Source organism: Salmo salar, unplaced genomic scaffold, assembly GCF_905237065.1.
Source record: "Salmo salar unplaced genomic scaffold, Ssal_v3.1, whole genome shotgun sequence".
Taxonomy (NCBI): Eukaryota; Metazoa; Chordata; class Actinopteri; order Salmoniformes; family Salmonidae; genus Salmo; species Salmo salar.
The window spans coordinates 17,568-29,121 of NW_025550176.1; the positions used below are offsets into that span (position 1 = coordinate 17,568).

Here is an 11,554-nt window from a genome sequence, read left to right on the forward strand (position 1 = left end):
CCCCTCAGGAGAGTGAAAATATTTGGCATGGGTCCCATTATCCTCAAAAAGTCCTAGAGCTGCACCATTGAGAGCATCCTGACCGGTTGCATCACCGCCTGGCATGGTAACTGCTCGGCATCCAACCGTAAGGCGCAACAGAGGGTAGTACGTACGGGCCCACTACATCACTGGGGCCAAGCTTCCTGCCATCCAGGACCTAAATACTACGCGGTGTCAGAGGAAGGCCCAAAACATTGTCAAAGACTCTAGTCTCCCAAGTCATAGACTGTTCTCTCTGCTACCACACGGCAAGCAGTACCGGAGCGCCAAGTCTAGGTCCAAAAGGCTCCTTAACAGCTTCTACCCCAAGCCATAAGACTGCTGAACAATTAACCAAATGGCCAACAAGACTATTTACATTGACCCCCCCCTCGACTAACCTGTACCCCCGCACATTGACCAAGTGCTGGTACCCCCTGTACATAGCATTGTTATTTTATTGTGTTACATTTAATTTTTTTGTTTATTTTGTAAATATTTTCTTAACTCTTTCTTGAACTGCATTGTTGGTTAAGGGCCTGTAAGTAAGCATTTCAAGGTAAGGTCTACACCTGTTGTATTCGGCGCATGTGACAAATAAAATTTGATTTGCTATACCTATCCAATTGCTTTCACCTATCCAATCCCCTCATATCTAGGCCTACACAAGTGTAGGAGCCAGAAATTGTTTCTCGAACGAGGCTGTGTTTCTGTTGGCGCAACTGTTTGGGTTTCCTTTCTGCTGGAGTTTGCAGCTGCACATTCTCTAACTTTTCAATTAGTTTGTGAACATCCAGCTGCAGTTTCCTTCTGTGTTGACAGGAGTTCTCTCTTTGGTCGTCTTTGCATTCCCCTCTTCCTCGGTATCCATGGCAACGTGTGGGGAGGGGTTTAGCTTAACCTTCTTACCCCTCCCCTTCTCCTGAGCCGCTTCCTGTTTCCTGTCTGAGGCCCCTGAAGCGGCTCTCTTCCTGTAAGATCCCCTGGGGCCAAGCTGGACGCCTCGACCCTTCTGCTGTTTCAGTGGTTTCTTAGGGAGCTGGGTGTCTGTCTGGGTCCCGTTCTGGGTCTCTTGGCAGCACAGCAGGGGCTGGGTTTGAGTCCCGTTGTTGTGGGGCTGGGCTATCACATAGAGCCGTTTCAAGGGGGGTAAGGAGGCGAATGGGCCCACGGGCGTCGGAATGGTGATAACAGGGGGTTTGACGAGGGATACGGAAGTCTGAAGGGCCGGGGAAGGCCTAGTTTTGACAGCCGTCCTAGTGGGAGTTTGGTGTGAAGGCATGGTGTTTACTAGACAGGCGATTAGCTGCACCTGGTAGTCAATGAGGGTAGAGATGATGTCGAAGGCGGCGTCCATCACGCCCGTGCTCATACCGTGGGTCACATTGTCCATCAGACGACTGTTAGCTGGGTCCCTGAAACACAGTCTCATCTCCTCTAGCTGGGCTCTGAGAGGGGTGGGGGAGGAGTGAGAGGACTAATTAACAAACTGACAAATAGGAAAAGATTAAAACGATGACGGATACATCATTCTCCTATCTATGGGACATATTCAGAAGTTAAGATGCTTTGAAATACCAGTAGTAACTGGTATTGATGAATGGATGACCTTGGATCCAACAGACAGTATACATCTATTAGAGCTTACTTGATATCGATGATCTTGGACCAGTGCTGCACAGGGTTGGTCTCTTCTATGAGCTGCTCGGCCATGTTGGTGAAGTTGAGGTGTTTGATAGCTAGGGACTTCATGTCACTACACAGCATTGTGGTGTCGCCTGAAGGAACACACACACGTTACAGAAGTTGAGGTAATCATTTTAGGTAGCTAGGGACATGCCACTACCCAGCGTTCTTGTGTCACCTGGAGAAAATCTCTCTCTCCCTCTTACCCTCGGTGAGCCTGGTGAAGGCACTGGTGATATAGGCAGGGGTCTCGACAGGGGAGATTCCAGCCTTAATCAGGTTTTTCACCAATCTGTTCTTGCTGTCTAGGTCTGCCGAGTTCTTCCCAGTGTACATCAGCAATGTCCTCACTGACATCTTCTCTGGCGCATCCATCCTCCTCAGCACCTATCAATCAATGGGTAAATATCAATAATTTAAATGACCATTGAACAGTCTCAGTTCCCAAAGTGTACCTTTAAATTAAAACAATATATACACTGAACAAAAATATAAAACGCAACATGTAAAGTGTTGGTCCCATGTTTCATGAGCTGAAATAAAAGATCCCAGAAATGTTCCATACGCACAAAAAGCTAATTTCTCTCAAATGTTGTGCACAAATGTCTCCTTTGCCAAGATAATCCATCCACCTGACAGGTGTGGCATATCAAGAAGCTGATTAAACAGCATGATCGCTACACAGGTGCGCCTTGTGCTGGGGACAATAAAAGGCCACTCTAAAATCTGCCGTTTTGTCGCACAATACCACAGATATCTCAAGTTGAGGGAGCGTGCAATTGGCATGCTGACTACAGAAATGTCCACCAGAGCTGTTGCACTAAGAATTTAATGTTAATTTCTCTACCATACGCCGCCTCCAATACCGTTACAGAGAATTTGGCAGTACATCCAACTGGCCTCACAACCGCAGTCCACATGTAACCACGCCAGCCCAGGACCTCCACATCCGGCTTCTTCACCTGCAGGATCGTCTGAGACCAGCCACCAGGACAGCTGATGAAACTGAGGAGTATTTCTGTATGTAATAAAGCCCTTTTGTATGGAAAATCATATTCTGATTGGCTGGGCCTAGCTCCCCAGTGGGTGGGCCTCTGCCCTCCCAGGCCCATCCATGGCTGAGCCCCTGCCCAGTCATGTGAAATCGATAGATTAGGTCCTAATCAATTTATTTCAATTGACTGATTTCCTTACATGAACTATAACTTTATTTTATAAAATCTTTTTTAGCCCTTTTTCTCCCCAATTTCCTAATATCCAATTCGTAGTTGCAATCTTGTCCCATCGCTGCAACTCCCGTATGGACTCGGAAGAGGCGAAGGTCCAGTCATGAGTCCTCTGAAACACGACCCTGCCAAGCCGCACTGCTTCTTGACACAATACTCACTTAACCTGGAAGCCAGGAAACACCGTACAACTGGCGACCGTGTCAGCATGCATGCGCCTGGACCGCCACAGGAGCGCTAGAGCGCCGGCCAAACCCTCCCCTAACCCGGACAACGCTGGGCCAATTGTGCGCCAACTTATGGGTCCCCCGGTGGCGGCCGGCTGCAACACAGCCCGGGATCGAACCCGGTCTGTAGTGACGCCTCAAGCACGGCGATGCAGTGCCTTAGACCACTGCGCCACTTGGGAGGCTTAAATAGTTGAAATTGTTGCGTTTATATTTTTGTTCAATATATGATATTTACTATTACCTCTTCTTTGTGGACCAGGTATGGCTGCGGTGCAGGTCTCACATCTCCGTGTTGCAGCATAGAGACCACCTCTGCCACGACGGTAGGGGTCTGAGTCTGGGCATCAGTCTTGGTTGGGGCTGCACCCCTGGCTGTCGGAGGCTGGTATTGGAAGTGAACCATCTTCCTAGTCTGCCTTGGAGCATTAGGAGGGTCTGTTCTCCCTACTGGAGGCTGGGTTTGGGCTTTGACACTGGCTACAATCTGGGATTTAACTGTGACCCCAGTTGGAGTCTTGATCTGGGACTGTCCTGGCACTTTAAGTGGGTCTATTTTCCCAGCTGTAGTTTGGGGTTGAGTCGTGATCCTGGCTGTAGTTTGGGGTTGGGTCCTGACCCCAGCAGCATTCTGGGGCTGAGCTACTACGTAGATGTGTTTCCTAGTGCCTGGTACCTGGGTTTGCGTCGAGCCCCGAGCGGAGAAAGGTTGGGATACAATAAAGATGTGTTTTGTGGATGGGACTGGAGTCAGGGTTTGGGTTGCATCTGCAGCGGGAGTCTGAATCTGGATTTGTGGCTCTTTAGGAGCCCGCCGGGGCATGGGTACTACGTAGATGCGCTTCTTGGGGACACCGACTGATGTTTGAGAGTGGGTCACGACCACAACTGGAGTCGGGACCTGGGAAGGCCCTGGCAGTTTGGAGGGAAGTAAAAGCATTTAAATCCACAGTAACTGTGTTGTTTTCTGACAACATGTACTTTGCAATTTGTTGCAAATTGCAGTATTCATTCGTTTATTAAAGTGGATTCAGCCAGCACCTCCAAGTTCATGCTAAATGCTCTGCCTTTTCTCTGGTCACAAAAATACAAGCGGAGAGAACCATATACCTACCGGCTCTCTAAAAAGTCGGGTTAACAACTATTCCCTGTGGACATTTGTATCAAATTTTGAGGGGTTGAAGGACTAACTGCTCAGACAACTGGTAGAGTAAGTTCAAATGTCATTTTAGTCAACATTTTGGCTTCTAAGGAAAACTTTGACAATTTTGCAGGGATAAGTTTCAGACTTTACATCAAGCATTGAAATGTGTATTCAAAAGTCTGATTAATAAGGCAACCTTAAATTCATGCTTCAGACAATGTATAGGTTAGCCATCTACATACCTGCATATTTCTCTGCATCCTTGGTCAGATGGATTATATCCTTCCCCTCAGGCGTTCTGTTCCCTGCAATTAAATTAGAGAAGTCCTTAGTCACCAGCAAAGCAGGGATTCTTATCAATCCTGGTCTTGGAGATGTGTACACATTTCATTATTGTCCAGTACTAACACATTAAATCAGCCAATCAAGGACTGGATAATTAGCTGATACTAGTTTGTCAGGTCAGGTGTGTTATTGGCAGTGCACAGCTAAAATGTAAAAGGGAAGCGTTGCAAGTCAATGCATACACCTAATCACCACCTTCCCTCCCACACACTCCCCTGCCGCGTTCAAAACAACTGGGAACTCTGGGGGGGGAGCTGACTGGTGAAATCGTTTTTGAACGGTCTCCCAAGTCAGAAACTCTGGCATCTTTCTAGAACTGACTTTCTGACCTGAAGATCACTGACGTCATGGTTTGACCTCATTTTTTCCAAGTTCACAAGTCGCGTTCTAAACAACTCCATGTCAAATCATGAAGTCTGTGATCTTCAGGTCAGAAAGTCTGCTCTCCAGAAAAAGGCCAGAGCTCCCGAGTTTGAATTCTGAGTAGGATGACCGTTCAAATCGATTTTTCCCAGTCAAAGCTTTTTTTTTCTTCTTTTGAAAGCACTGAAGTCTGAGATTTGCCAGTTCCCAGTTGTTTTGAACACGGCAACAGTTGTCTTGAAAGCGCCATCCTTTTCTCTCTCCTCCTGATCTGTCTGTGACAGTCCAGACATATAAAAGATTTTTATTACTAACCCAAGATAGACCACAACCTGTCGTTTCCAATGAGAGCAAATGAATCATAGTAGGTAGAACAAGCAAGGGGTGGGCAGACCCAAGCACAAGCCAGTGAGATCTTATGGGCGCATTCTAGAATTATTTGCATATTTCCGTTATGGAACCCTGTGAAGTGCGTAATAACTCAATTCGTCCTTGCAATCCTAAACAACACTTTTTTAGAAACTTCGGTAAAGTCTACAAAACTTTGTCAACTCTGTTCATAACAGATTTTAGTTTTGGGAACAGAAAACTGTAATGATATCTAATGTTTAATTGATGAGAAAATTATCTGAATGTCAGCCAAAATCCATCTCACTCCATCTCCTCCCACTGCCGGCCACTGGGCTTCCTTTCATCAGCATGTGGAAACGCCAACCGGATGCTTAAGATTTTTACATCCGGTGAATCTGGATCATTGTTCAAGCTGTGATGTCATCATCATACCCAACAAGCTAGCTAATTAGCGACAACATCATGCTAATAGGCAATAACTAGCATACAGCTAACACATAAATACATGCATTTGAAATGCAAACAGTCACAAACTCGTTCATTTTCTGACTGGCTAGCAAAGCGAAGCAAATCAAAGCAAGCATCACAAACTAGCTATCGCTTGTTAGCTAGCTTGTTAGCTACTTTGCTAGTACTACAGTTAACTAGCAAACACAGATTGTAACGTTAGCTAACAAACACTTTGTGAAATGTAAATAGTTACGTTAATATTTAGTAAATAATATCCATGCACTCCCAATCGCTAGTAAGTCTATGCGAGGGTGAAATAATTTAGCAAGCTACCTGAGGGCTCCATGTTGATGATGCGCTATAAAATAACGTTGATGTGCGGCCAAAAATATCTGCTGTCTGATTGGTTTGACGCTGAAAATAATAGTGCACAGTGATTGGCTTGAATCTACAACGACCCAATCATATATCTTCAAAGTGAATATAAATGTCCCGTTCACATCAACTTCCAACTCCGGAACTCGGAAATCTCTGACTTGGATAAAACTTCGTAAATGTACATATTACCTCGACTAACCGGTGCCCCCGCACATTGACTCTGTACCGGTACCCCCTGTATATAGCCTCGCTGTAGTTATTTTACCGTTGCTCAGGCATGTGACAAATAACGTGATAATTGGGCATCTTGGTGCTTTCAAGACAAAAGGTCAGAAAGATGCCCGAGTACCCAGTTGTTTTAAACGCTCCTTCTTAAAAATAAAAAAAATGGATTTCCCCTTTATTTAACTAGGCAAGTCAGTTAAGAACAAATTCTTATTTTCGATGACAGCCTAGAAACAGTGGGTTAACTGCCTTGTTCAGTGGCAGAACGACAGATTTGTACCTTGTCAGTTCGGGGATTTGAACTTGCAACCTTTCAGTTCTAGTCCAACACTCTTACCACTAGGTTACACTGCCACCCCACTGAGGTTAAGGTTAGGAAAAGGGTTAGGTAAAATGCTACAGTTGTTAATAACGGTTATCCCAGACAACTAGATGGAGCAGTACTGGTAGCCACAACCGTACAAACCACCAGTATCATAAAACCGGCTTGCCCGTATGTCAAGCACGTGGAGTTATGACTTAAGATTCCAAGGTTTCACATGAAAAACATTTTTGCTGTCGTGATAAAAACACATGATGTACTTTATCTGCCTCCTCAATGAAAATTATTTTGAAAAGATGCACCATGTTTCTGAATGCTGCTGCCCTGTTGACAATATGACCGGGCGGCACAGATTACTATTCAATTTGAGATGGGCGCTCCTTCCTTATCGCTTTTTCCCAGTCACGTCACAGGCCACCCCGGTTCAGCTTAGTCAAACTCCCTCAGTGAAATAGATCAGAAACTATGCCATTGATTCTGTCAGAAATAAAGAAATTCATGCTGGTTAATAAAATGAAAGCTTTAATACAAGTATTTCAGCAATCCAGGTTTCAATATAAACATACAATCATTGACAAAGTACTGGCATGATGTGTTCCCCATGTTAGAATCATGGAGATTGAGAGAGGGCTATAACTAGTCCAGTCATGATAGAAATAAACAGGGCTATCAAATACCAGATGAGTAGGTGGAATGAAGGGATTGCCTTAACCAAAGACCAGAATTAAGACTAATTTCTACATTGTAGGTTTTTCAATATAATCACTTATCTTTGGATTGACTTGAATTCCACTTCAACAAAGCTGCGTTCATCACCTCTGTGCTAACTGACAAAAAAACTACATTCAACTGATTGAATTATCAGTAGGCAAGAGCTGCAACACTCAAAAACAAAACTCTAAACTAGAATGCTGTGACATCACTGAATGCCTCCCTCTCAGTGTTTGGGGTTCTGTGGGCCAGAGCAGAGTTGCGTCTAAACATCACAACGTTCCACAATGTTCCACAACGTTACTAAGACAGTTCTGCTCCCAGCTTCCCCATGGGAAAATATTAAGCAAAGTCCGATTCTCGCGTTAAGCATTGTTTGTTCAACCGTTAAACATCTTTAGATCTGCCCTGTGGCATTGAGCCCACTGGAGATGGTCTCGTAACCAACAGAGACGAGTGTGAGAACACTGCTCTCCACATCCTCCGGCTGACAATGCTCTTGATCCTGCTGCTGGGTTGTATCCATGGCAACACCAACTGGAGCTCCAGACTCCTGCAGCCGCATCTTCTTCCTGCCTCTGCCCCTCCCTTTGCCCTTCCCTGACCCTTTGTCTTGACCTTTAACCCCACCCAACGACCGGTGCGGTTTGTCGTTGCCGGTGTCTCGGGGCTTGCGGTGGCGGCGGCGGATGCGTCTCATTGGAGGGCCGGTGTCGACGGGATCGGTTGCCGCAGCACCGGACAGGATGCGAATTTGTTTGTCAATCACCATGGTAATCATGTCGAGGGGCGGCGTCGAGCATCCCGAGGCCCAAGCCATGAGTCACGTTGTCGAACGACGCACTGTTGACCGGGTCACGAAAACACTTTCTCATCGCCTCCAGGTGGCTCCTATCGCAGAACAAAGGTGTGTTAGGGTCTGTCTCACATAGTTAACTCGTGATTACACCGTGCTGTAACCACACTAACCTGGTTTCTATGACCTTGGACCAGTGTTGGACAGTGTTGGTCTCTGGAATAAGCTGCTTTGCCATGTTGCCAAAGTCTATGTAGTCATGGGCAAAGTCCTTCATGTCATTACACAGGGCTTTGGTGTCACCTGGAAAACACAACAATCTATAAAGCACGAGAGATGCTCACACACACACACACACACGCACACGCACACAGACGCTTACCCTCTGTGAGCTTGGAAAAGGAAGAGGACACAGAAGTAGTAGTACCAGGAGTAAGGCCCAGTATATTTAGAGACTCCTGCAGGGTTTTCTTGCTGGCCGGGCCACGGCTGACCCTGGTGTAGGCTGCTAGGGAACGCAGAGACATCTTCTCTGGAGCCTCCAGACGACGCTTGATCTCGTCATAGGGTATCAGGTACTTACCTAGGACCAGAGGAACAACAGACACATTGTGTTGAGTTTTCTACTTATTCCATACTACAGCAGGTGAGGCTAACCTTCCACCTGGAGAGCTACTGGGTGTGCAGGGTTTTGCTCCAGCACTGCTCTAACAACTGATTCAGGTAATTATGGTCCTAAGAATCAGCTGATTAGTAGAACCAGGTGTGTTCGAGTAGTATTTTTTTTATTTTCAATTTAACCTTAATTTAACTAGGCAAGTCAGTTAAGAAAATATTCTTATTTACAATGACAGCCTACCCCGGACGATGCTGGGCCAATTGTGCACCCCCCTATGGGACTCCCCATCACAGCCAGATGTGATACAGCCTGGATTTGAACCAGGGACTGTAGTGACACCTCTTGCACTGAGATGCAGTGCCTTAGACCGCTGCGCCACTCGGGAGCCCAAGAACATCCTGCAGGAAGAGAGGTCTCCAGTAGGAGGGGCTACACCTGGCCTGATTCCCTCCGTCTCTGGCTGTGGTACTTACGGGCCTTGGAACTCTTCATGTTGGGGTCCAAGAGAGACGACACCTCTGCAAACGGAACATGGGGTACGTGGTTGTGGTTCGGAGCGGCAACCTGGGTCTGGGACATGTCCTCTGCCGGGATCTGAATCTGGGCTTGCATCTGGTTCACGTCCCCCATTCGCTGTTGGCCCTGACCCTGTCCATCCCCCAGCACCATGGAGGGGAGGTTGGATAACCCTTGTAACCCCGTCAGCCCCCCAACCATCATCTGCTGCGACCCTCCCTGTCCGACAGAGTTGGTCTGTTCTGAGGACACTTGGAAGATGCCCATGACAGGTTTAACCACTCTGAACACCATGTTGCCCTGGGAGTCCACCCCCGCCAGGCTGGGATTTGATTCCATCTGCTCTGATGTCACTTCCTCTTTAATTCCTGGGTGACTGTTTTGGAGTGTGGAAGAGTTTCTCCTGAACCTTTCTGTATTTGTCGCAGTGTCCGGGGTAGGATGAGAATGAGCTTACACACTGCTCTAAGATCAGTTATGGGTAAAGTCTATAGGACAGAAAAAAACAGACATCAAACTGTAGTCTACAGATTAATAGTCATCATTAATAAGCCATTACAATAATTAAAAAATAGATTCCCCAAGTACCTCACATCCAGAATAGGGTTGTTGTTTTTATGAATCTCTGTCTCATCGAGTCGCTATGCAGTCGATGCATCAAAAATGTGAATTCTTAAACCTTACGTTAGCTCGCCATTTTTTGTTTGCTGAAATCCATACCTTTTAAAACGTTAATAAAATACAACGACCGACTATTTCCTTGTTGATTTTCAATTGGCAAGTTGCCATCTTAGAGGAACAGCAATGAGAAAGCAGTCGGTGGTTGTTTTTGAATAACGGTTTATTAAAAAGTATGTATTTCAGCAAACAAAGGCACGCAGATGAGAAACATAGGTACATAATAAGAGTTTAAGAATTTTCACTTTCGAAGTATCGACTACACAGCGAGTCGGAGGTTCGTTTCAAGAACTCTAGTCTGTGCCCAACTCGTGAATCATCATGGAGTTGAGGTACTCAACTACCAATTAAATAAATCATTCCCACCAGTCGCAGATATTTATCCTCTTTCCCACCCTCTCCAATTCAGCAATGTATATTACTTATATTTAAGATTTTATTCTGGTAAATAATGAATGTCTATAACATTTGTATGACATACTGTGGGCTCGTAATAAGAACGATTTATCGTCATGCAAAAAACAACATTAGGAGTTTTGACGTCACATTCTAAATCGCCCTCTGTTGGTCACCCACGCGCACACCGGAGGCGCTCCGGCCGGACGTTGCCAGCAAGCTAGGTATCTTCTATTTGGCAAGGACACCTGCTTCCTATGTAAATCCGACACAGTGCATTCATTAAAAGCATGTAGCTAGCTATTCAGATGATAGATTGGGCCCAATAAAGTTTGTTATAACTCCACAGTAACTGCTACCGTTGCAAGTTACCCGAACCACAGTCGCAATTCTGTTTAGTGAAAAGTAAACCGTCAAAATTCGCTATTTTCGTCTAAACCTAAACATGGCTGGCTAGGCCTCAAAAGGGGAAGGTTGCGCCTTTGATAAGGCCCAATCGAAATTATAATATAACACATTCAGAACAGGTTGCGCAACATTTTCGCGCAAACCTTCACTGCAGTGCAACTAGTGAGGGTTTTCCGACTCACCACTTTACTGTTTGCGTTTTCCTAACGGCCAGCTGATCCTAGAACGGTGCGTGTGGAGACAGGAGACATTTTCCTTCTTCTCCAGACCTGCTTCGGCGGGTTGCAAATCAGCTCTAGATCTTATTCTTCTTCTTTGATGAGGTTTAACGGTGGTTGGCATCCAATAAAGGTTGCATTACCGCCACCTACTAGACTGGAGAATAACGCCCTTATACTTTGCTTGAAAAAATAAGTGAATATGCAAATACCCTACCATCTAACACAACACTCACAATATATATACATATATTCAGTACCAGTATAACGTTTGGACACACCTACTCATTCAAGGGATTTTCTTTATTTTTACTGTGTTCTACATTGTAGAATAATAGTGAAGACATCAAAACTATGAAATAACACATATGGAATCATATAGTAACCAAAAAATTGTTCAACAAATGAAAATATATTTTAGATTTGAGATTCTTCAAAGTAGCCACCCTTTGCCTGATGACAGCTTTGCACACT

General features: G+C 45.5%; 1 protein-coding gene and 1 non-coding gene across 2 annotated transcripts; both read right to left on the reverse strand.

Annotated features, from left to right (window-relative positions):
- Positions 1-462: 462 nt before the first annotated feature.
- On the reverse strand, positions 463-6,209 carry LOC106578917 (uncharacterized). The gene is made up of 6 exons (XM_014158175.2): positions 6,147-6,209; positions 4,547-4,609; positions 3,405-4,072; positions 1,914-2,094; positions 1,670-1,799; positions 463-1,469 (listed from the first exon to the last, which is right to left on the reverse strand). The coding sequence occupies exons 1-6, from the start codon at positions 6,157-6,159 to the stop codon at positions 800-802; spliced, it is 1,725 nt and encodes a 574-aa protein (XP_014013650.1). The 5' UTR covers positions 6,160-6,209; the 3' UTR covers positions 463-799.
- A 1,034-nt stretch (positions 6,210-7,243) lies between these two features.
- Positions 7,244-11,198, reverse strand: LOC106578918 (uncharacterized). Its single transcript, XR_006767646.1, has 5 exons — positions 11,045-11,198; positions 9,338-9,868; positions 8,628-8,828; positions 8,419-8,548; positions 7,244-8,340 (listed from the first exon to the last, which is right to left on the reverse strand). It is a non-coding gene; the product is annotated as an uncharacterized protein (transcript).
- Between the last annotated feature and the right edge of the window lie 356 nt (positions 11,199-11,554).